The 26187-nt window shown below is 33.8% G+C and overlaps 2 protein-coding genes across 3 annotated transcripts; one reads left to right on the top strand and one right to left on the bottom strand.

Annotated features, from left to right (window-relative positions):
- The first annotated feature begins 816 nt into the window (after positions 1-816).
- On the top strand, positions 817-12652 carry LOC147385656 (diaminopimelate epimerase family protein). 2 transcript variants are annotated; one of them, XM_086422931.1, is made up of 9 exons: positions 820-1160; positions 1256-1423; positions 1803-1873; positions 7541-7598; positions 8733-8912; positions 9180-9264; positions 11857-11916; positions 12222-12295; positions 12396-12652. In XM_086422931.1, exons 1-9 carry the CDS (start codon positions 897-899, stop codon positions 12510-12512), a joined length of 1077 nt encoding a protein of 358 aa, XP_086279057.1. In that variant the 5' UTR covers positions 820-896; the 3' UTR covers positions 12513-12652. The 2 variants fall into 2 exon arrangements, with proteins under 2 accessions (XP_086279058.1, XP_086279057.1); XM_086422932.1 differs by lacking the exon at positions 8733-8912 and having other exon boundaries at positions 817-1160.
- A 5467-nt stretch (positions 12653-18119) lies between these two features.
- LOC147385655 (transcription factor MYB59-like) lies at positions 18120-19834 on the bottom strand. Its single transcript, XM_086423398.1, has 3 exons — positions 19662-19834; positions 19189-19318; positions 18120-18738 (listed from the first exon to the last, which is right to left on the bottom strand). Exons 1-3 carry the CDS (start codon positions 19783-19785, stop codon positions 18228-18230), a joined length of 765 nt encoding a protein of 254 aa, XP_086279524.1. The 5' UTR covers positions 19786-19834; the 3' UTR covers positions 18120-18227.
- Between the last annotated feature and the right edge of the window lie 6353 nt (positions 19835-26187).

Genomic DNA, 26187 nt, shown 5'->3' with positions numbered 1-26187 from the left:
ATTTAAAATTTTTTGATTTTTATAAATATAAATTATTATTTATAAATTGAAGATTTTAATATTATTTATTATTTAAAAATGAATTGTATTTTAATTTTATTAGAAATAATATATTTTATTGTATTTGATAAGAAATAGGCATTTGAAAGATGCAAACAATGTATAATATGATTGTAAGGGTAATAAAGACTATTTACCAACTTTAGCAATGTGTGACAAATATGATTCAGCATCTAAACAAATAAATTTTTTAACACTAAAATTCAGCGCTTATAAGTTTTAGTACTTAATGTTATTCAGCACTTATTTTTTTCAATTTAACAAACAACACCTAAGTCTTTTTCCTGTATAAAAAAGACGTCGAGATGCGTAAAAGAAATCTCAATCTCGAGAATCTTTTTTACAAATCTTGAGATTTTTTTGATGGCCAATGAGACTTAGTAAGTTTTTTTTTTTTTTTTTTTCCACCTTCCATGCTAGTCGAGCTCTTATAATTATAAGAAAAAAATATGAAAGTGGTTTGACATCACACGTCTATCCGGACTTCGAACAGAGATCGCATCAAACTCTGAATCTAGTTTTGACGATTCAATCCAACTCCAGGAGCTAAGTTGCAATAAGAGCCCGGCTCTTTACACTCCACGTGGTAATATTACAGTTGGACCTCATAAAATGTCCCACGTAATCTGGAGTCGAATTGTAAACTACCTTCCGACAATATAGTATCCCTACTTCATAAAGAACGTAACTTGCAACTGGTTTCATCGGTTCCCTCACTAACTTTAAGAACGAAATGAAAATAACATCAAAACCAGAAAAACAAGTAGCCTGGCTTCACCTACCACGCTCTCTGTTCTATTTTGAGGTTTGACTCGAAAGAGAGTGGCAGCGAAGCCATGGCCTTGGCGGCCTCCATTTCCGTCCCTCTCCCCTCTCCCTCTCGCCGCTCTGTTACTTCTCTCAAACCATTTCAGATTCCTTTTCAACTAAAGCTTTTCAGATCAGGATCCAGTCTTCGAAACCCTAGTTCTCGCATATTAGCTTCTTCGATGAACATCGAAGCTCCCGAGAAAACTCTAAAAGCTTCTTTCTTAGATCGAAAGGAGTCTGGTTTTCTCCACTTCGTCAAGTATCATGGCCTTGGAAACGATTTCATATTGGTAAGGCATCAAAATCCTCTCATTTGTAACGATATTTTTTTCTCCAATCAATCAATTTTTTCTGATATTTTCTTCATGGAAGAGAGTTTCAATAGGTTGATAATCGAGATTCTTTAGAGCCTAAAGTAACGCCAGATCAAGCGTTGAAGCTCTGCGATCGAAATTTTGGTGTTGGAGCTGATGGTGTTATATTCGCAATGCCGGGGATTAACGGGACTGATTACTCCATGAGGATTTTCAATTCGGATGGTAGCGAGCCCGAGGTAATTAATTTATCATAAAAAAGTGATCTTTCTTTTAATTTCATAGTTCAATTTGAAAATTAAACTGAAATAGTCTTGTTTTTAATATGATTTTTCTTACCGTGAAAAAAAGAAAAGATTTGAATGAGTAAATTGCCACATCAGGTAAGCTTTTTTGTGATCTTTTCTTTTTCTGTAGTATTGGCTCTATTGTGGTCAAACAGAAGTGATCTCACCACCATGAGTGAAATGTACTATTTTTTTTAGTAACTTTTTAGTTATTAGGATGCCTTTGTTGGTCTATATATTTAATTGATTTAACTAATTCTACTTAATTATCTGTATTGTTTGTTCACCAAGCTGATATTTGATATTTTATGTTATTTATTGAATAATCCAGATGTGTGGGAATGGAGTACGTTGCTTTGCCCGATTCATTGCTGAACTTGAGAATTTACGAGGGAAGCAGAGGTGCTGTTATTACTGATTTATTGATTTTTGTTTTTGTATGTCATTTGTACTAATAAAAAAAGAATTGCTTATATATATATATATATATTCTTGTTGATAGAATTCTGACTGATCATTGCTTATAGAAGCCATCAATATGTGCGTAAAAAAGGTGATTTTTTACGTGGACATCCATGTTGGATAAAAATTCATAGTTGATCCCTTTATCAGCTGTGTTTTTCTATGCCTAATAGGTGTGTGTTATGCAAAAAAAAATGGAAGAAAAAAATGATCCAAGGGTAAATAAATTTAATTTTTGCTTGCATACTCTCTCTTTTCATTTTTGTCCGGATCAAACCCGAGAGATTAAGAAATGTGTGAAAGAAGGATTTGGTCCAATGGTACAACACACAAGACCCATGGGCCTTGCCAGGAAGCCTGTATCCAACTCCTAAGCCCAATCCAGTTATAAACCTTATCTCAAACCTCTCTAAAGATTCATGTTCCTAACCCGAGCTCAAATCCAACTCCTAAACCCTCAAAAGCCCATGTGCACTAAAGTGGACACATGTCACCACCACAATAGCTTCCTAAACCTAATCTACCCATACCTCAACCCATCACCTCATGTTCCCTATGTCCCTCACATTCTCATAAATAACACAAATATTATCCACAAATTTTTTCCCCATCACCTTATGCCTCTCATGCTTCTCTTTCACCTATTAAAATAATCAAATTTCAAAATCCCATCCCTAGTGGAGTCGTCAAGATGTGGATATGCGAAATTTACTGAGTGAACCTCAATGCTATGTTGGTTTTGGAGTTGCCACCATTCTTTTTTAGAAAATGTTGTGAGCAGTCACCCCATTAATAATTTTGAAATTTTGATTTATTGGTTATGTAGTGACTCTCGAAATCGGATGAGATAATCAATCTACTTAAAGATCTAGGTAAGGGATTTGGTTAGAGGTTAGTGAAGGTGTTAGGCACTCTCCCTCTTCACCTTAGGTGGTAACCTTAGAAACATGGTCATTTTCTTTTAGGAAAAATAAAAGGGAAAGAAATTTGAGAAAAATGTTTGTACCCTTAAATGGGGATGAACATTGATTTCGGTGAAGATTACGAGGGTTTTCTCATTTAGAGAATGAAATCTCTAATATCTTGCCTTAAGAATACATTTTACAAAAAAGGGGAGAGAGGTAGAAGAAGGGGAAAAGAAAAATTATCTACATGATTCTTAATCTAGCTAACTTAAAGTTTGACTTGTTCTTTCTTGTTCGTGTTCATCTTCTTCTTGAGTTCTTGATGATATATTTGTGTTAGATCCTTTTTTGGAGAAGAGAGAAGTGAGAGAGAGAGAGAAAGTGGAGATTATGAATTTTTGTAGAGTTTAGTTGGGTTTAAAGAAATATAAGATTTTTATAGAGTTGGATGATGAATTTTGGGGGTAAAAGGGTCCAATCCTAAAAACAAATGGAAATGATTTTAATTTTCTTTTTCCTTTAAAATTTTTCCAATTGTATGAGGGTGAAAATGAATTTTGTTATAGGATTTTGGGAGGATGATTATGTGAGTTACATGTGGAAGGGGGACATAAGGGTGTGGGATGATGATGGTGTTTAAATTATTTTATTGGATAGAAGAGGAGCATGAGGGACATGAAGTGATGGCATTTTGAAACTGGATTATTTTAATGGGTGGAAGAAGAGTATGTGGGATATGAAGTGATGTGATGTTGAAATTGTATTACTTTAATGGGTGGAAGAGAAGCATGAGTGACATAAAATGATGGGGAAGGGAATTTGTAGATAATATTTGTGTTATTTATAAGAATGTGAGGGACATAGGGAACATGAGGTGATGGGTTGAGGTATCGGTAAATTAGGTTTAGAAGATTAATTGTGGTGGTGACACGTGTCCACTTTAGTGCACATGCTTAGGAGTTGGATTTGGGTTCGGGTTAGGAATATGAATGTTTAGAGAGGTTTGAGATTGGATTGGGTTTAGGAGTTGGATGCGGGCTTCTTAATGAGGCCCATAAGGTTTGTGTGTTGTACCCTTAGATCAAATCCTTCTTCTACACACTTTCTTGATCTTTGGGATTTAATCCGGATAAAAATGTGGTATCTACAACTGCCTCTTATTGTGAGAGTTGCTTGTAACGAATTACAAAGATGTAGACTTGAAACTACCTTTGTCGGATCGAGCTCGAGCTTGTTAGTTTCTTTGATCTTGTCTTGATGAACTCAAATTGAATTTTTAACGATAATTGTAGAGTGGCCTTCCCACGCATTGAGTCTGACAAGGATTAGACCTAAGTTTCTAGGCTTCTGGCTCGATGTGTGGCTCTTTGAAACTTTCGAAATAAGTTTTTCGACATGATGTAGGGATCTGAAACTCAAAATAGATTGTAAATGAGAAATGACTTCAATTTGTGTACACTTTAGACGAAATTGAATTGTCGTTCGAGAATGTTGAAAACATGCAGAATCGGGATTGGCTCAAGAGTTGGTCTGTTTTCGATCATGCTTTCCTGCAAAAATGATTTTCTCTCTCTTTTTTGAATATTTTTTGCATTTCTCTCTTTTCATTTTTGTTTGAATCAAGCCTGAGAGATCAAGAAAGTGTGTGGAAGAAGGATTCGGTCCAAGGGTATAACACACAAGACCCACGAGTCTCATCAGGAAGTCCGTATCCAACTCCGAAGCCCAATCCAGTTATAAATACAATCTCAAATCTCTTTAAACATTCATATTCCTAACCTGAGCCTAAATCCAACTACTAAACCCTCAAAGCCCATGTGCATCAAGGTGGACACATGTCACTACCACAATTGACCTCTCAAATCTAATCTACCCATACCTCAACCCATCACCCTATGTTACTATGTCCCCTACATTTGCATAAATAACACTAATATTCTCCATAAATTCCTTTCTTTATTACTTTATGTCTTCCATGCTTCTTTTCCACCCATTAAAATAATACAATTTCAAAACCCCATCACTTCATATCCCTCATGCTCCTCTTCCACCCGTTAAAATAATTTAATTTCAAAATCTTCTCACTTCATGTCTCCCATGCTTCTCTTCCACCCAATAGAATAATTTAAACACCATTTTCATCCAACACACTCATGTACCCCTTCCACATGTCGCCCACACAATCATCTTCCCAAAACCCCTAAGACATTCCATTTCTACCCTCATACAATTAGAAAAATCTAAAAGGAAACAAAATAATTAATGTTATTTCCATTTTTTTTTAGGGTTGGACCATTTTACCTTCAAAATTCATCAACTAACTCTATATAAACTTCATATTTCTTCAAACCCAACTAATGCTATCAAGACCCTCTCTCAACCTAAAACTCTATAAAAATTCATACTTATCTCTACTTTTTCTCTCTTTCTCCAAAAAAGGATCTAACACAAACATATCATCAAGAACAAGAAGAAGAATGAAAAACAAGTCAAATTTCAAGGTGAGTTAAATTAAGAATCATGTAGATAATTTTTTTCTCCCCCCTTCTTCTTCCTCTTCTATCTCTCTCTCCTTCTTTTTTTAAATTTATTCTTAAGGAAAGAAATTAGGGGTCTCCATACCTCTGAATGAGGAGACTCTCATGATCTAGGTCGAAATCAATGTTCATCCTTGTTTAAGGGTACACATTTTTTTTTTCGAATTTTCTTTCCCTTTTATTTTCTTAAAAGAAAATGGTCATGTTTCTAAGGTAACCACTTAAAGTGGAGAGGGAGTGGTGTCTAACACCTTCCCCAACCTCTAACCAAACCCCTTACTTAGATCTTTAGGTAGATAGGTTTTCTTATCCGATTTTAAGAGTCACTAATTTTTTAGAAAATAAAATTATAAAATAATTACCCGGGTGACTATTCAGACCATTTTCTAAAAAGGAATGGTCACAACTCCAAAATTAACGTAATATTGAGGTTCACTCGGTGAATTTCTCATGTCTACACATATAATACATGAGACTCTCTCTCATGTGCTCTTTTATTATTTTTATCACTTCAGTAGAAGCCAAGGACCGTTTGCGCATTAGTGAACTCCTTGCTTTCTTGGTGAAGTACTACAATTGATGACAAATAAATATTCATCATCTTCTCCCAAAAATTTATGGGAGCTTTTAATGAATCATGTTCCTTTATTTAACTTTGTCTATAGATATATCTCTTGTTATTGCAAATGTATTCATATCCACTCATGCCCTAGCATAAACTGAAGGATATGTATGATTAAGATTCATTAGGAGGTAACGAATTTAACACAGACTACCAACCTAACGTAACTCTCCTATTTTACCCGGGTTGGGACTGGCAATCTTATATAAAAGAGACATTAAACAGGTGGAGTTAAATAACAACAACAATAATAACGATATCAATAACGGTAGTAGTGGTGGCAGCAGCTCTGGGAGTAGTAATAGGTGGGTTTGTTCATTATTTGAACAATCCCATGTCAGCCAATTTGTTTTTTTAGCAATATTTGAATGCAGTTTTATTTGTTAATTTCATAAATAATTCACTAGTTTTATTATGTTAAAAATTGTCGTAGGCTTATTTCTCGAGGTTCTCATTCATAAATGTTCCCGGTCATGGTGACCTTGTTAGACACGCCCTTATGGTAATTCCAACCATTTGTATAAAGGTCAATTCATATTCCAATAGTTGATCTCATGGTACTCTCACCACAACTTGATTTATTTAGTGATTGTTTACAACATTGTGTCATTTCTATAGCCTTGACACTTCATTTCCGAAGGGAAATAGAGGTCCCATGTAGCTAGAGAATTTTAATATGTGTATGATTAGAGTGTGTAGATGTCCTGATAAGCCACATAAAATTCCAACAGGTAATTGATACTTCAATATTAATACATACAAAATCTATTTAGCATTATTGAGTAAATTTAAGATTTCTATATAATTATATGCTTTCTTTTTTATATTTTAAATTGTTGAAGGTTAGAACTTGCAATTTTTATTGAATTTTATGAGACAAACAATAAGACCAACTATGCTTTATGGAGCTGAATGTTGGGCAGTTAAGGAGCATCATGTTAATAAAGTGAGCGTAGTAGAGACATAGATGCAGATGTTGAGATGGATGAATGGAAAGACTAAGGAAATATAAACTGAATGCATTCGACAAATGTAAGAGTGGCTCAAATTGGCAATGAACTTAGATAAAGTCAACCATGATGGTTTGGGCCTGTTAAATGTAGGCAATTGCGTTCTTAGTTAGAAAAAATATTTCAGTTGAAGGTTCTAAAATAGTGAGAGGAAGACCCAAAAGAACGTGAATGGAGACAACGAAAGTAGATATAGACACACTTTCAATAATAGAAAACGTTGTTCTGGAGATGGCAGAATGGAGGAAACAGGGTTCGTTTAGTTGAATCCAAATCTTTGGGATGACAGAGTGGAATAGAGAAACATGATGATAATATAGCTATTTGATTTTCATAAGATTGAATGAAGTTGTGTAAAGTGTTACATTTAATTGTTCTACATCAGATACTTATTCTTTGACGCGTACTTTTTTTTTTGTTGCATTCCATAACAATTTACATTTCAAGCTTGTGCTTAACACATTCACAACTGAAAAAAAACTGTCCTAGTGTCATTGATGTTTTTCTATGAATGCTTTTGGTATATTTTGCAGTTTTACTGTACATACTGGTGCTGGTCTAATTGTTCCGGAAATCCAAGATGATGGACAGGTATACTCTGTTTTGAGGTTTTGTGCTGTACTTTGTACGGTTTATGAAGTGCTTGTGATAGTAAGCATTTAATATGTTCAATATTCTGGATTCGTATGATTTTCCTTTGTAGTTAGAAGCACAAATTTATGTGATTATCCTTGTACATGTCAAGCTTCCACTCATATTTTGTCAGAAGTTTATTCTGTGTTATAATGTTAGGTTGTAGCATTCTGTTGGCACCATTCAACATGATCTGATTGAAGAAGTGCCTTTGCCTTGTCAATTATAGAATGTACACGAATGGCTTAACATTCATCAGTTGCTAAAATTTCAGGAGGTGGAATTATTTTACCTTTAACTAAAATTTATAACAGCTATCAAATTACTATTTTCAAGAACTCATTTCTGGAGTTTATCGGGAAAAAAAATTAGCTAGTGAATTTACTGTAATGACCCAGATTATAAGAATGTGTTTGGGCTCCAAAGCAGCTCTTCAGGGTTCTAGTTTTGTATTGACTCCACCAGATTCATCAACTAATGCTACGTCAATTGCAAATAACATACACCAAGGGGCCCACTCTTGAATATAAGCAGTTACTTCAACTATAATTAGATCAAACAAATATAGTCTCAAAGTCGATTCGTGATGTAAACAATAGTAACTGGGATTGTTTTTTTTTTTTTTTTGGCTGTTGGCTCAGCCATTTGTTCTCACACTAGTAACAACTCTTTCATACCTGTCTGTAATTTTGTTATATACCCACTTAAGAGTCAAGACTCATTTCTTTCTCAGTACCGACCAAGTTAACTCTTTAGGTATTTTGTTATATATTTTTCTAAGTCAAGAAGAACCATTAGGGTATTCTTTTCTTTTCTGTAAGCTTTATTATTTGTCTTAGTAGAAAGATAGGCTCGATGGTAAACCTTCCTTGCTTAAAACTAAATTGGTTCCCTGCTATATTGTTGTTTCCCCTTAATTTTTGTTCTGCCACTCTTTCCTTTCCCTTAGTTTCATATTTTTTAATATATTATTTCATATTTTTATAATTGAGAGAAATCCTTATGAATCCTATGATAAAATCATCTGAATCCCTATTCAATTGAATCCTTTTCCACACATCTGATTCAATTCTGAAAGTGTTGGATATGCAGGTTAGAGTTGATATGGGTCAACCAATACTTACAGCATCAGACGTGCCTACAAAATTACCAGCTTCCAGGGATCAAGCTGTTGTCAAAGTCGGATTAGAAGTAGATGGTGTAACCTGGAATGTTACGTGTGTTAGCATGGGCAATCCTCATTGCGTTACTTTCAGTACAAAACAATGTGAGGTATGGAGTCCATGTATCACATTAGGGAGGGTGTGTCTTCTACCTTCCCAACGAAGGATCTTCTTCCTGCCCTCAGATCCAGTTATTACTGATCATAAAATGAAAAACATATCATAATAATTTGTCAATTAAGAACAGCGGGGGGGAGGCAAGCATAAGAACCTTACACCAAAGTAATTTGTCAAAATATTAGTTATTAACTTATTATGATATCATTTACCTCGATTGTTAATGGATACTCAATGCCTCATACTACCTTTTGGACAGACTTTGCAGGTTGATGACTTAAATTTGTCAGAGATTGGTCCACAATTTGAGCATCATCAAGTGTTCCCTGCTCGAACAAACACAGGTTAGTTAGTATCCTTCCCTTTGGAGCTCTTGTGGGTGTATTGATATGTGTACCGTGCAGCAATTTGATGCTTTTGTGTTCATTATTAGAATGAGGAATCCTAGGGAAGCAACTTAAAAAGGTGCTTATTACTTTTGCCAATCTGATTAAAAGACAAAACACATACTGGCTATGAAGAGTTTGGGAACTTGGTATGGCTGTCTCACGAACATGGCTGCTTTGACTCTGAAACAACATCAGCACCATCTGTTTATCTGTCTTTTGTGGTATTTGGGGTCGATGCTGATTTGGTTGTGGATGGGAAATGAGTGATTTTGAGCTCTATGTGGAGCACAATGGGGGTGACTACTTAATGTAAGAAATTTGAACCAATAGCTTTAAAGTTCAGGTCTTTGCCAGCCTTTAAAGTGTCTCCACTGGTATATGTTGAAGTGAAGGGTGTTATTGTACGCAGTGTTTTAAAGTACCAAAGGTGTACTTGAGATGTTTTGGGTTCTTGAGGTGAGGCGTAAGCCTCAATTAATTTTTTTAAAAAAAATCCTAAAAAATATATAAAAATTATAATAAATTCAGAAAAAATATAAAAGCAAGTAAACAACCTTCAAGCATCAAATAAAAATTAAACATTTAAAATGTAGGGAAGTAGCAATGTAATATAGTAGCAAAATAGCAATGTATCATCACTCATAGAGTGTCAAACATCAAATAAACAATTATTCTAGGCCTAGGAATGGAGCTTTAGACCCTATTATAAACTAGAGAAGAATTAAAACAACTAAAAGTCATCTCCATCATCTTCACTGGTAGGGTCTTTCAAAGAATCATCATGATATCGGATTCCTCTATCATCTTTTGGATCTATTTCTATGTCTTCATAATCCTCTCCATCTATCAAGTGCAATAGGTAAAAAGTTTAAGAATGTACATAGAAAAATCACATACCTTAAAACCTTAGAATACCCTTGATTTCTTGGTTCTATTTGATCATAATCTTCGTAGGAAAGTTGTAGGAAACGACAGATTTGAATTCGGATGAATATTGGATCTTGGTGTAAAGAGATTTTAGGATTTCAAAGAGAGGTTTTGAGAGATCTCTTGATAATCTAAGTAGGGTTATATAAATAAGAGACATTTGGGGGTGGAGGGGGTTATTTGTGTAAAATAAAGCAAGAAAATAAAATAAAATAAATGATTTTTTTAACCCATGATATTGGGTTCTACCGAATCTATTGAGTCATAACCCTCAGTGCATATTAAGGTGCGAGGTATGAGGCGTATCGAAGGCGTAACTGTACGCCTTATACTTCTAAGGCGTAAGCCTTACTAATGTTTGATGAGGCTTAAACCTGAAGGCATGAAGCCTAAGCCTCGCCGTGAGGAGTATGCCTCATGCCTTGAGGCGTAGGTTTTTTTAAAAATTGTTTGTATGGGCATGGTTCATTTTCAGTATTTGTTGGCCAAGATGCCTAGATAATTAGAGGGAGAAATAGATACATGGAGTGGAGATATGACTTGTCATTTCTCAAACTCATAGACACAATTAACAGTAAGGGTATTGATTGAACTGATTGGTACTATCTTCTTAATTTTTCTTTCTCAAGCTGGGATAAGTTTCTCAGTTTCTTAAACATGTTATATCAAAGGGAGTATTTGAAAGATTGTTTCAGTAAGATTCTTTTCAATATCTGACTAAAATATTTTATATTTCAAGAGAATTAGAGTTATTCGGAATTTAGAAGTAAAAAAAGGGTTAGCCAATAATACATTTCAGTATTGTAAAAGAATAAAAGAAACTAGGCAGTGCCAGTGCTGAACATAGTGCAAATGGCATTCTCATATCATGCAGTTATGGGTTTGTACTCACTTTGTGTAATATAGGAACCTAGTATGTTGGAAATACTCTTCCTAATTTTTAGGAGTACTGCTCTTTTGGCTGCAGTTGTCTCTATTTTGGATTTTGGCGCCCGCTTTTTGAGCCCCAAAATATATACATACTGCAGTTCCATGGATTCTTGGATCTGATAGAAATGTCAGCCAAGATTTTCTCAACATTGATCTAAGAAATTTTTTACTGGGGTGATCTCCACATCCATCATCAACATCATCATTGCTGTTGTTTTCAAAACCTTACACTAGTTCTTGTGTGTGTGTGTGTGGTGGTGTTTTTTTTATTTGTGTGGGTGGGTGGGTGGGGGGGGGGAGGCATCTCCGATTGATTTCAAGAGTTGATGACTTAAGTTATTTGGAGATGAACTCGACCTTAGTTGTCAGAAGTAGCTGGAGGCCAGGAGGCCCTGCAAAGGTGGGACAACTATAAAAGAAGCTATATTTTGGTCTAAGCCAACTATTAAGATATTCAGAAGGGGTAGCGGCACCCGATGAACTACTAAGTATTGGAGGCAGACCATTTCTTATGTGGTCCACCTGCATTGTTATTAGATAGCCATCAATGTAACTCTAATAGCGTTGATATTTTTTTTTAATTTATTAAATTGAATTCATTGCTGATGGTTCCTTTGCTGTTTTCTATTCCATGATCACATTTTCCTCGGCAATTTTAACTATTCACAAGTCCTTATTTTTATTTTGCAGAGTTTGTGCAAGTTTTCTCCCCATCACACTTGAAAATGCGTGTTTGGGAGCGTGGTGCTGGTAAGTTATAATCTATAACATCAACACTGTTTTTATGCTGGGATGTGCTTGTATGGATTCTGTTCCTGTTCCTTTGATCATCTTGGTTTTAACACTTGATCACTTGTGACCATTTAATGCGGGGTTGTGAGCTACAAAATAGGATCATTTTTGGATGGATGTTCAATCTGGAAAAGAAAAGATGGTCAATAAATAATGTGTCCCTGGGTGGCTTGCAGTTGTAGGAGCCATCTACTACCAAAATGGATTTAGTTTACTTGTAGTTGCTCAATCAGGAATTTAAATCTGAAAAATGGTGAATGTAGGAGCAACACTAGCCTGTGGAACTGGAGCTTGTGCAGTGGTGGTTGCAGCAGTCCTCGAAGGTCGTTCTAAGAGGGTAAGTAGATGGATTTCAAGATCATGTTACCCTAGAAGCTCCAACTTGTTTTTATATTTTTTATGTAATTTTGATTCTTGTATTTAATCATGTTAAATAGAGCTGCACGGTTGATCTCCCTGGGGGACCATTGGAGATCGAGTGGAAGGAGGAAGACAATCATGTTTACATGACTGGGCCTGCTGAGGTGGTCTTTTATGGGTCTGTGCCCCTTTAATTTATCTACAAAAAATAATCTCAAATTTCTCAGGAAGGATACTTATTTATGTGAATTTTGTAGAACTACTTGTAAACTTTGCCACATCAGTTTTTCCTTATAACACCCCAAATCAATGAAATTATCTGTGATTGCATGTAGGAAGCATTTTTTACTTATTTAGTGTTCAAAAATGCTTTTGAGATCCAAATTGTTGTCTAGAAAACATTTAAGAAGTGCTTTTAGTTTCTGCCAGAAGTCAAAAATGGTTAGAAAAAGCGGTTCAAGCCTGCAATTTTTTTTTCTTTCGGAAAATAATGCCCCATACCCTTCATAATCTCCCAAGTAAACTAATAATAAAAAATAAAAATAAAAACATCTAATTTAATTACTTATGTGTCCAAGAAAGTATTTCACAAAAGCACCTCTTACTAAGTGATAATTTTTCAATGGCATTTCTATTGCTACGTCCGGTGCTTTTGCTTCTTTAATTTATGCAAGCCAAAGTCCACAACACATCCAAAAAAACCTCTTGCGAGTATGATTTTGAAATGGTAAGATAGATCAAAAAATTATTTGTGATTACATGGTGAGGGAAGCATGGTTTAAAAACTCGGTCCCTACTTCAGATGAGTCGCAACAAATTTTGCTAATTACCCCCACTTAAAAAAATGAGGGAAACATATAAGTTTTCAAGAAGAATCTATAATCAATCTGTCTAAGCCATCTTGAGGAGAGTAAGGCCATCGTCAATCCATCTCTCTAATGTTATTTAACGTTGAGCTCATCTTCTTCATCTGAGCTCAAATTTATGAGATTGAACCGCAATCGACTGTAAATTTACTTATTGAAGCTTGTAACATAACCCTCAATAGATTTGGTTATTTTTTGTACAAAAAACCTCATTAGCCTGCCTTCTTACAAAACCAATACCACTCGAGTGGCAGAGACAAAGCATCATTGAGATGAGTCAATATGACGAACGATTCACATTGAGTCTTAAACCCATTGATGGTGATGGGTTTTAACTTAACATCATGGTTCAAAAAGAGTTCAACTAGCCTTACTAAGATAATGAGGAAGAGGGAGTTTACTAAGCCTCATCCACTGTCAAAATGACCTTGAGATGTGCAAAAAAAAAATTCTTTAGATTCACAACAAATCTCAAGGTCAAGTTTTATGCATCTTGAGGTATATTTTACGGTGGATGAAGCTTAGTAAACCCTTTTATCTCACTATTTTTTTTTTTTTTTCATTTATTGGTAAGCCTGTTTTTAATGAGTTAAGTAACTCGATTCTTGTGGGATGTGAACCCAGATCTCTGATATCATCATCCAAAAAGATTTTATCACTATCTTAGTAAGGAAAAGATTTCTCATTCAAAAAAACTGGTGGGCCTGAGTTTTGATCAGTATGATTTGACTCAATTAGGTCATAAAATGGGTGGTGAATCACCATCAACTTGATTGGTGATAAGTTACTCTAGAAGTGAGGGGTTGACCTTTCATTTTTTACCTTATAATATAATAGAGCCAGAAGAAGAGAATAGTAATAATAAAATATAAAATAAAAGTAGCCAGCCTTATTAGAAAAAAGACAAAACTTAAAAAGGATTTAATAAGAAAATAACTTTATCAAAGGAAAGGCATTAGAGATTTAGAGATGATAAGTGGTGCGCATTTTAAAGATTACATAGATGGACGCCCAATGCATCTTATCGTCATGTTGATCTTCTGTCCTCCACTATATGCAGTAGTAGTAGTAGGCCCTCTAAACTTTATTTATTATTACAATATACACCCCTACGTTAGCAACTCAGAGGGGACCATCCCCTTAAAAAGAGTAAGTAAAGGATGACAGAGTCGGATACAGTTCGGTTCAGAAGATCCCAAAGATCCAATACCCGTCCCAACAAAAATCAATATTTTAAGTTTGAGTGCCGGTTGCTTACCTAAATAAGAAAAGAAAAAACGTATGAGTGCGGATTTTAGATTCCCTTTATTTTAAATAAAAATTATATAAAACCCTTCTAATAATATATATATATATATGACAACGTTTGCTAGACAAAGTTTTGTCTTATAAGATAAAAAAGTTTCAGAATGGACTGATTTTTTGTGAGGATGGTGAAGTATGAGTGCGGATTTTTGATCCCTTTTATTTTAAATAAAATCATATAAAACCCTTCTAATAATATATATATATATATATATATATATGACAACGTTTGCTAGACAAGGTTTTGTCCTATAAGACAAAAAAGTTTCAAAATAGACTGATTTTTTTGTTAAGACGGTGAAGAGATCATTCTCACAAAAAATCAGCGCATTATGAAATTTCTAATTCCATGAAAAGTGGTTACAAGCTAATAGTAAAAATTGACAGTCCATGATTCTTCAACTTGTAAATTAGATCTAAAATTTTAGAATGGGTTGACTTTTTAGGTGAGGATAATCGCAAAAAATCAGCTCATTATGAAACTTTTAGCCCATATAGGACATAACACTTTCTCTAGAATTTTGTCTCTTGATCCCGACTCATATATTTATGAGTCGTGATAATCTGATACTTTTTTTTTCCAGACACCCCCACCATGGAATCATAGATCCTTTGCTTTGGGATATACAAGAAAAAAACTTATGATTTTGTAACTGCTAGGTCAAGGAGCGTATAGGGGGCGTCTGAAAAAAGAGTGTTAAATTATCATTAGTATATATATATATATATCATACATGACTTCTACACATTGATTCGATCATTTGACCATGATCAACTATACACTCCTCTAGTTTGCCATTATCGTCTTTTAAATTTTATATTGAAAAGTCCTAATCAATTCGATTGACGGCTTTCCCTATCATTAAATTGTATGTGAACTTCAAAACTCCTTTCTTCCTATACAATATGAAATTGAACCTTCAGGAAGAAGCGAAAAGAAAAAAAAAAACACACGACTGAGAATCTCTGAAATTTAATTTTCCACAAAAATTTGAATTAAAACTTTGGGTTCAAGATTTGGTAGAAGGAAAACAAAAGGTAAAGTACCCTTTTTGTAAAATAAAATTACCATTTTTCCCTATTTAGTTTTACTAAATCTTCTGTGGGCCCTTAAGGCCGATAAACTCATATAGATCCATTGGGATAGAATTTGAGATACCATTCTCCTGTTAGTGGGGTGATGGGTTTGGGCCACTAAGCCCATATTTTATTTAAGAAGAAAATAATAAAAATTAGGTGGACCACTCCCAAACCCAAGAAAAGCTAAAGCTCTCATATCGAGCAGCTTAAGTGCTTATCACTCTACTGTTTAACATCTTTATTTACAATTAAGGACCACTAAGGCAGCCTTTGGATTGAAAGAAATGGAGAAAAAAAGAAGAGAAGGGAAGAGAAAATGAATGAATTTCTCTCCATTCCTCTCGTTTAAATTGTTAAGTGAGGAGAGAAGAGGAGAAAAAAAAAATGTGAGTTTTTTTTTCTCTCAAAAAATCAAGAGAAGAGGAAAGAAATGGAGAGAAATCTTTTTAAAATATTTTATAATTTCAATTCTGCCTTAAATTTCTTTTTAAGATATTTTGAAATTTCAAAGTTGTCCCAACTTCTCGCTTGTCATTCCAAACATGGTGGAGAGAAATTAAATTTCTCTTCTCTTCTCTTTTCTTAATGAGTTTCTCTTCTCTCCACTTCTCTCAATCCAAAGATAGAGCACCCTCTCTCAACTTTAAATATTTCTTTATTTCATTAGCAACCACTACTTATATATAATTAACACCTTAACCCTTTCTTATCTCTAAATTTAAAATATAACAAAATACAAGTTGAGAAAGCGAGTGCATTTGTCACCCACTCTGTCTCCTGTCTATAAGTTATTTAAACTTCAAAGGTTTACACTTTAGAAACTACCAAGGACTTCTGTAAAACTTGCATGCGGATGTAGGCATGAAGGGAACTAACATCTTTTAATAGTTTTTAGTGTTACTTCCTTTGTTAATTTGACATGTTAGACACTCCTGAAATGATTAGTGTAGGCTCCTTTAGATCTTTTACTTTTACAAGTTCTGGCAATAAAAGACGAAATGATCAACCATTTAACGTGAAAAAAAAAAAAAAAAAAAAAGATAATAAAGGATTTTTTTTTTAAAACTATTTGTAGCTTGACTTGACTTTTCAAATTCAGGGATGTATTCCCCATATGTACCATTAATGAGGAAAGCAAGTCATCCCTTCCCACTTTTTGTATGTTAGCTTAAGTGGGAAGACTTGGTCTTCACCCCAAGTCTGTGGCATTACATGTTGAGATTAAATAGGGAAAAGAAAAGGAAATTAGAAGAAGGTATTGAGAATTGCTCTAAAGCACATAGTGATTTGTGTTGTCTATAAAAAATAGACATTATCATTCTGATAGAAAGATGAAAATATTATTTGATTTTTAACGAATACGTCTTCAAGATACAAAAGAGTCTAAGTTGCTTGAAACCATATATTATCTTTTAGAATGTTCTACCTTTGACAAAAACCTAAAACACATGTTCTTTCATATTAATATACCAATGTTTCTTAAACTTATATGAACAAGTAGATTTGAGTCAAGAAAGAGAGGTTAACTTTGTAATGGTTTTGTTGATTGATCTAGTCACTCTTATATAGATAGTAATCTCAAAAGAGACATTTACAAAGCTCATTTAAACTTGGTTTGAGAAATGTTAGGACATAGGGCTCTTATTATAGAGTCTATTTTCCTTTCAAAATGAGTTTTACAATTCATCAAGTTCCCTCCAAACTATATTTCTCAATCTATGTAAGAAATGATAAATAATAGGAAAACAATATCAAAACTTAACTTCTCAATCTATGTAAAAAAAATTAATTGATAAGATTTCTTATTTCAACATCATCAATTCATGTGAATTAATTCAATATGATATTTTCACTATTAAAACATCAACTCAACAAATACTAGATATATTTACATAATGTTCTACATTTATTCTTTATTTATTATTAAATTATATAACAATCGTGATAAACTCACTATCCCACATGACAAACTCAGTCGACTATCCTGACGTGACAATTTCGAGAACCGTAGATCTGTGCTACTTAGGGTACACGGCTGCACTTCCCCAGTAAAAAAAGTGTATCTCAAGGGAACCATGTATACCAAGAAGCATAGATCTACAGTTCCCAAACTTGTCACATTAGGTAGTCGATTGAGTATGCCACGTGGAGTAGTTAGATTATCACGACTCAATATATAATTTGAATTAACATTTATTAATTATTCTAAAAACAAACACACACACACACACACACACACACACACACGTATACAATAGCAAACATTTGAATCATACAATGTTGATTACTTATCCTCTTGTTGATCTTCGAAAATTTTGTTCTAATATAATTTAGATTCAGTTAGAGTACGATAAATATTACCAACACCCTTTAATTTAATTCAAGAATAACACTTAAAATAAAATTAACACGTATCTAACATTCTTGATCATGGTCTTAAACCTCTTAAAAGGAGGCTTCATGGTGGTTATTTCTCCCTTCTATCAGAAAACACAAGGACACAAACAGGGAACTGTCCCTAGACATGTCTACAACTATTACAAGACTGACTTAGAACATAGATAAAATTTTGAATTTCAGAAATATTACAAAAAGAGTTTAGTGGGAAAATATTGAAGCTATGAACAAAGAAGCCATAAACTAAAACTGATTGGATCATCAGGACAAGAGATTGAAACAAAAAGAGTTTGAAACAAAAAGTTCACTCCCCGACCCCATCGGAAGCAACGTCTTATTCTCTTCTTCATCTATCCTCCAAAGTGCATCAGAACAATCCCACAAAGGAGAATCCATAGGAGGACAAGAGAAGTTGCACCCTTCTCCCTTACATTGCTCATAAACTTGTAGACTATTCACCTCTTCTGATGAAGCAATTTCCTCCCATATTTGGTCCATAGAGAACCCATGTGCAGCTTCTTCTTCACTTCCCTCTCCTCTCACGACTAAATTACTACAACTTCCTTTGTCACGCAAGCTTCCTTCTTCGATCTTGCCATTTGGAGACGAACCCTTTGGAGGATTATTCAATGACGTAGAAGAAAAACTAGAAGATGACAACGCCGATGAAGCTCGTTTCCTCTCTTGAGCTTTCTTCCTCATATGGGTTCTCCAATAATTCTTTATCTCATTGTCCGTTCGGCCAGGTAATTTTTGAGCAATTTTTGACCACCTGTGAGCAATCATTAATGTTACATCTTAAGTATGGCTAATTGAGATACAACAATGATAAGCATCTTAAAAAGGGAAAAAAGAAGAGAGAGATCAAATTATTCATATTTCATGTTAGTGTATTAGATACTATGTATTGTAATATAGGTGTATATATCGTTGAGGAAAAAAAAAAGAAGGAAGAAGAGAAAGACTTGACTGATACGTACCATGGCTCTGATACCAAGATTAGGAATTAATTTTTGACTATTAGATCCTATATTACAAAGATCATGATAAGGTTTATATAGAAAATAATAGAAAGAAACCTAAAGTTCAAACTGATGTGGTTCTAATCTTTTTCGTAATTAATCTCCATGCAAAGATGATATGCGCGCAATAAGTATACACCTCATTACAACAATATATCATATCTAATATACTTCAATATTTCACATATATTTAATCAAACCTATTTCCCCATATCAAGTGGAGTTCGAGCACGAGACGTTCTTCATGAGGTGTCATCCTCCCACGTTTGAGACTGGGGTGTAGGTAATTAACCCAACGTAACCTGCAACTCTTTCCTGTTCTGTTCAAACCTACAACAAAACCAGGAGCACTACGTGAAAACTGAAAAATTCGACAGAAAATTTTGACGGGCAAAGGCTCACGAATTTTAGAAACTAGGACCGTTAAAATTCTTGATGTTCTCAAATTTAACGGCTTAGAGCTGTCGAATTTCTCCCATTCTTCATTAATTTGACAGTTTCAGCATGTCGAAAAATAAAATTTGACAATGAAAAATTCGACCCTTGGTCTGTAGAATTTTATGAAATTTGACGGCCCAAGGCCGTCAAATTTGGGTTTTTTCACATTGTGGAGGTTACCCCTAACCCTCCAAATAAGCCTACCTATTACTGTGTTTCCCCGCCACCTCCGAACCTGAAACTTTGGCTAAGATGTCCCATCGTCGTTCTCCGAATAAGCGGACGAAGTAGACCAATTGAAGGTCCTCTTGCTCCGTCCATGGACCCTTACGATGACTTTCTTCGTGCACCATCTTCATTATCCTTAATCCTTTGATGGTGTTTTGGGCTTCCTCTCCTCCTTGCTCTTAATTAGGTGTCTCTACTACTACTTATTTATATAAGAAAAATTCCCATGATTAAGGACTTATATGGTATTATTATGGTATGACGATCTAGTCTTCGTCACACACTTGTTGTCTGTTCTTCAATGGGGACCATGTAAAGAATCCCATCTGAGATTTGATGCAAAATATTATATAAATAAATGAAAAAGATCAGATTGTATATTATTGGCCATTTATTATTAACATGCATTGAGGTCATTTAAGTGGTCTCAATTGGTGAAAATTTAATTAATCATGGTTATGATCATTATGATTTGCATCATTTTTGGACAAAATGCCAGATTTATGATTGCAATTTCATGCTACTTAAGAGAACATATCATTTCTCTTCCAATTTATAATGGTTTGGCATCATGGTTTTAAAACTCGTTTTGACGTCTCGTTCATGAGCGAGATTGAGTCGTCTGGGACGAGTTTTCTAATATGCTTGAGACGTCTCGTTCAACAATGAAAAAAAATGAACCTGGGTTTTAAAATCTCATCTGATAAATTGAGTTGTCTATCCGTCTCGTTGGTGGACGATATCGAGACGATAAATTAACTAATCATGGTTAATTAGGTATTGATTAAATTAACTAATTATGATTAGTTAGGTATTGATTAATTTATTTTTTATATTTTATAAACTAATTAAGCAATAAGTTGTGATGAATGCATGCAGTTTTGGTATGCGGTTGATGTGGCAAGGGCATAGAACCTTAGATCTTTTTCATTGGGATACACAAGAAAAAGACATGCATTTATGTGCCCTTGCCATGCCAGCAGCGTATATCCATCATTATTCTTAAGCAATTAATGAAATCATCATTCACAGTTCACAAAACTTAGTTTTAACAACCGTGATAATCTGACTCTTTTTTTGTACACTCCCGTCACAAAATTGTAGATCCTTTACTTCGTGATTCTTTATTTATCTTGAAGCAAAGGATCTACGATTCTATGAAAGGAGCGTACAGAAAAGGGAGTCAGATTATCACGACTCATTATTTTGTTATATATAGAAATGCTTATATTTAAGAACAATAATTTTCTAACACCCCTCTTTGACATACGCCCCTATCATAGAATCGTAGATCATTTCCCTCTGGATATGGAGAATCATAAATCTTTTTCTTCTGTACCCCGAGGCAAATGATCTATGGTTCTATGATGGGGGTGTATGTCAAAGGGGGGTATCAGATTATCACGACTCTATATTTAATAGTGGGGTGGTGTAAGTTTAAATTTACTGAATTAGGGAGGCATGACAAACATACGTAATGAATCAGGGAGGAGAAAATAAAAATCTTTTCTTTAATATTATCGAAGAAAGAGTTCCTAAACTTGTCTTTAGTAATTATTAACAGAGAATTCCTAAACTTTTGTTTTTGTTTTTGTTTTCTTTTATACCTCTTTAATTACAATTTAATCATTATTTTACATTTATAGAAATATAATTCCGAAAGAATATTGTGGATATAAAGAACCCGGTCTATTATATAGAGCTGTCTGTACTTACTTTTATATTATCTCTCTCTCTCTCTCTCTCTCTCTCTCTGTGTGTTCCCGGACAAAACAGATTTTTATTTTATTTTTTGCCGACAAGCATTTTGTGCTTGACAAAGAAATGATGATAGTGTCCCTTTGTTTACTAAAAAGTCGGAGATAATCTCCTAAATGGAAATTGGAAAAGGAAGGAAAAACCCTTAGTAGGAGGGGGGCCCTCCTTGTCCTTGATCCATGGTTTTAAAATTCATTCGAGACCGAGACGTATTGTTGAGTTAATTCAGTATCAGAGTTCAATGAGATCAACTCACAAAGTCACTTTTTTTTATTGAGATTTAGAACTCATGTTCAATTTTTTGATTAAGACGTCTCAAACATATTATAAAACTCGTCCAAGACGACTTGGTATCGGACCTAGACGAGAAGCGAAACCAAATTTTAAAACCATGCCCTGATCTCATGTTGGGAAAATGCATCCCATTTAAGGAAGAAAAAATTCAAATGAATTCACTCGGGGACTTTTTATTGAACTCTCATTCACAATAAATCGATACTATTATCGATTGAGGTACATTTTTAGATTGGCGTGTTGTGATTTGTGGAGCGTGATAGTACTGATTTGATTTCTTAGGCTGTTTATATTTTTTATTTTTGGGTAAAAGAGTGTAATTTGTAATTATGAGTTTTCTCTTTATAAAAGAATCGGTGTGATTTATGGATGTATCTCAATCTAGATGGAATCACGTAAAAATTTGTGTTTCTATATGTGATTTGTGTCTTTTTCTATTTATATTTTGTTTTTTAGATTACCACACTCAAGAAAACGTGAGAGATGATCAACAATTATGGATTGTCCTTATTTACATATTTATTCTAAATATTTCAGAAAATATTTAATATATATATTTATATATATATATGCTTTACCAGAGATGAAGTGGTGAACTATATGGGGTGGATGGTATGTGTGTGTGGCCGGTGGCCTCCCCCACACAAATTTTTATAAACTCTTGAGAAAATAAAATTTTCACAGTTTCATGGGTTGAGTGACATGTGGACGGTGTATGACCCCACACTATTTTTTATATTTAAAGTAGTTAGAAAGAAAAAAATATTTCACAATTGAGTAAGGCTAGTCTCACTGAGGGAAGTTGAGCTCACCTCATGGCATCCAAAAATATGATATGATTCTATAGGGATGTAGAAGAAAAAATTATATGAACTTAAAAAGATTTTTTTTTTTTTTTTTCACACTTAAATTTTAAGTTTAAAAAAATATTATTTTTTTGATTTTTTTTAAAAAGAGTTTTTCCTTAAAATCTAGAGAGATAGTGTTGAATTTGCTAATTTGATAATTCATTTGAGCTTAACGACCTTTGGTAAGATTTGAAATCTTACTAAATTAGTAAGAAAAGTATTTTCTTTACACGGTGTCCTTGAAAATTTTACATGTCATACGCTTCATCAAGTAATAATTTTTAAAATACCAAGTCAATTAGTTAAATTTACTCAGCAATTTTGATTTTTTTTTTCCCCCAAAATAAATGATATTTTGTTTCAATTGGCATGAGATGGTTTAGGTTTTTACGCAATTCATTTACAAGAAACCATATTTTATTCTTAAAATTTTTTCTTCTAATGTCTATGTTATAAATTCAGTTAATGTCTATGTTTTAACCTATTTTTTATGAGTCGTGTTGGAGTGATTGCGACATTCACTGCATTTCACACTGTGATGATGTGAAAATGCACACAGAACCATAGATGTTTTTGACTTGTATCTTGATGAAAAGCATCTATGGCTCTGCATCTACGCCAGTGCAATGTAAAACTAGATAAATTTCAGTCACTCCAACATTTTTCATTTTTTATTTTACTTCCGTCCTCATTATATTTAGAATTTCTATTCTCCATAGCGCGTGTCTGTATACTATTGTTAGATAATAATAGAATTAGAACTCACTAATCAAAATAAGGATCACATCTTATTAGATAGATCATAGTCTAGCTAGGAATCAAACCACCGATCAATTGGCCATTTGTGGACAATTGACTAGCGAAAAGAAAATTGTTAACGTATAAAAGGTTCAAATATGCAATTCCAAGTGTACATATTTCACTATTAGAATTCCTAACAATAAGGTACTTAGGAGTGGATTTACAGTGGGGGTTGTAAGGGCACTTGCCCCCGTAAGAATTTTCAAATTCTATGGATTAATGTGCTATTAAAACAGATTTTAGTGGTGGATGTTAGAGTAAAATTTTAAGTACCCACAAAAATTATCAATGAGAGATGAATACATATAAGTTATTGATCATAAAAATAACTTATTTCTAACCAATCCAAATTCGTAGAGTGATCCAAAATAGTAGGCAAGGGAACCAAATAGTTGAGTGTGTACGCGTCTTACACAGGAAATACAAAACAATTAAAGTATGAAATGGTGTTTTATTTTATTAAGGGGAAGGTGACGTGTTGATGTGAGGGGTCAGACAAGTGGGTGGTGAGAAAACAAAGACTAGACCGATGTGACGTGGATGCCACCAACTTGTGCTCACCCCACTTCAAATTTTATTAATTAACGTGTGGTGAACACACGCACATTCATTAGATTTCATCAACCTTATAAAATCACATAATAATGAATATGAATAAATCAAACGTAGATGCGCACATCACACCATCATTCCAACTTTAATTTTTTGGAATTTTCAAATGTGTGGACGAATGCAATCCAAGGCAACCTTATCAATGGTTTCATATCCTCTTGACTCACCTTTTCTTTACAACGAGATATTTTCAATCAAAATCAATAAATTAACAAATTGTATTTATTGGAAGAATAATGATTTTTTGCCCCTCCCCCCTCCCCTCCCCGATGTATGCTCGCTGATGAGGCATGTGTTAAAATCATAGATTTTTCTCGATATACATAACTGGACATATTTATGTATCTTGAGGGAAAATCAATGATTCTAGCCCATGACACATCAAGGAGCGTATGTCAAAGGGGGTGGTTAGAAAATCACGACTCTTATTTGAAATGGAAAAATAGGGCCAAAAGTTTTGATTCCAATTATGCTTTCCAACTCATCTAGTAAAAAAAAAAACATCTTACGATAAAAATATTTATTTTTTATCATAAATTGTAAAAAGATTTTCAGTAAGACTGAAATTTAAAAAAATTCAAATATTATGTGCATTATTATTCGTTATGGAAAATGTTACATGGTTGATATGTAAAGACGATATCCAAAGTATAGATAAATTACTATCTGTTGGATCTTCCAACGTGGTCATTATAGAGATCATCCCCACAGAAAATCATTTATTTTTTAAACCTATGATTACATCAAATGTGGGATTCAGGCTAAAAAACAGTACAAAAAAATTCTTTATGCGTGCAAGTGAAAGAGAAACATAGGATGAAGTACATGGGGAGAAAGATCCAGCCATATACGACGAGTTCGTCCTCTCAATATGAAGAACCCAGTGTAGATTATAGTGATAAATTGGTAAAGCATGAAGGAGAGAGGTAGCCAAAGAAGCCACTTTAACCGAAGGTGAAGGAAATTTGTGAGCCAGCTCGACTAAAAGGAGAGGAGATAAGCAAGACACTTCACCATATGTCATGGGTTCTCAACCAGGAAGTCCATGTGAACCAAGTAAGAAGTAAGTATAGACTAAAGTTGCATACATGTTAGCAATCTCTTCGTGCATGATAGTCGAAGTTCCATCTAAGTAGGTAAAATCTATAAAATAAAGGTCATCTTTACTTTTATAACGAGAGAAGGTGGAGTACAAGTGGTTCAACAACAAAATTTGAATCTCACAAATGCCCCACTTTTACATTTAAATTTAATATAATCAAAAGTCATTTTGGTCATAAACCTAAAAATTCAAAATGTGCATTTGCACATACTCCCTTCTAGTTAAAGTTAATTTTAATTTAATTTAAATAAAGGTTTGGTCTAATATTTGAAATACCCCTTTAAAATTTTAAACTGATGACATGCCCTTGACCTCAGTCTTTTTTTGTAAAATAAAAGAAGAAAAAGAACTAAATACCATCATCTTCAACCTTAACTCAATCACTATTATTTTTTCTTCTCAAAGTCAGTCATCTTTAATCGTAAGATTCTACCTACTTCAACCTTCAAACCCTAAAGACGAGATAGGATTTTTGAAGATGTAGAAGAAGATGGAATTTATGTAGAAAAATCAAGGTTTTTAAGCAAAGGGCTAAGGTGAGGTTGGAAATGATAGATTGAAGATAAGGTTGAATAAATTAAAAATAATTTGTCATAGAGGTTGTAGTGCTTTAAAATGATGGATTTTTGGAAGAAAAAGAAAGGGTTTTTTTTAGCTATAGTTTGAAGATGAGGGCATTTGGATCATTTCCATTAATCGTTAAGAGAAGACTGAGGTCAAGTGGTAGTCGTTTGAACTTTGAAGGTATCTCAAATATTCATAAATAAATAAAAAAAAGGCAATTTGCTATTCTCACTGATAAAAATTTTGATGACTCCTACTCTCTGAAAATGCATTGTGGAACGTTCAATTGGGCCCAACAACTCCATGAAAATTAAGACCGTAATTGTATAGTCTAAGCTAATAATAAGAATAATAACAACAATTTGATTAATGATATATCATGATTATCAAAAAATGATCAAATCAATCAGGAAGAATAAAGCATGAAAAATCATCAAGTTTAATAACCATAGATCATTAATCAAGTTACTGGGCCCAATGTCACAAGGTAATAAAGGGTATCCATGTGCTTTGAATAAGCTTGATGCGAGGGCCTCACGTCGACTTGTTGCAGT

The sequence above is a fragment of the Akebia trifoliata genome, chromosome 14 (genome assembly GCF_017979445.1).
Source record: "Akebia trifoliata isolate Shusen 1 chromosome 14, ASM1797944v1, whole genome shotgun sequence".
Lineage (NCBI taxonomy): Eukaryota > Viridiplantae > Streptophyta > Magnoliopsida > Ranunculales > Lardizabalaceae > Akebia > Akebia trifoliata.
The sequence above is the reverse complement of the archived record's forward strand: the minus strand, read 5'-3'. Positions and strand labels throughout refer to the sequence as shown.

What these genes read in the sequence shown, in the direction of transcription:
- LOC147385656 (XM_086422931.1), top strand. Translation starts at nt 897, where the DNA reads ATGGCCTTGGCGGCCTCCATTTCCGTCCCTCTCCCCTCTCCCTCTCGC. An exon ending in TTGGAAACGATTTCATATTG is followed by an intron (nt 1,161 to 1,255) that starts GTAAGGCATCAA and finishes GAGTTTCAATAG; the next exon opens with GTTGATAATCGAGATTCTTT. An exon ending in CGGATGGTAGCGAGCCCGAG is followed by an intron (nt 1,424 to 1,802) that starts GTAATTAATTTA and finishes TGAATAATCCAG; the next exon opens with ATGTGTGGGAATGGAGTACG.
- LOC147385655 (XM_086423398.1), bottom strand. Translation starts at nt 19,785, where the DNA reads ATGAAGATGGTGCACGAAGAAAGTCATCGTAAGGGTCCATGGACGGAG. An exon ending in CATCTTAGCCAAAGTTTCAG is followed by an intron (nt 19,319 to 19,661) that starts GTTCGGAGGTGG and finishes GTTTTGTTGTAG; the next exon opens with GTTTGAACAGAACAGGAAAG. An exon ending in CACTTGATATGGGGAAATAG is followed by an intron (nt 18,739 to 19,188) that starts GTTTGATTAAAT and finishes GATTGCTCACAG; the next exon opens with GTGGTCAAAAATTGCTCAAA.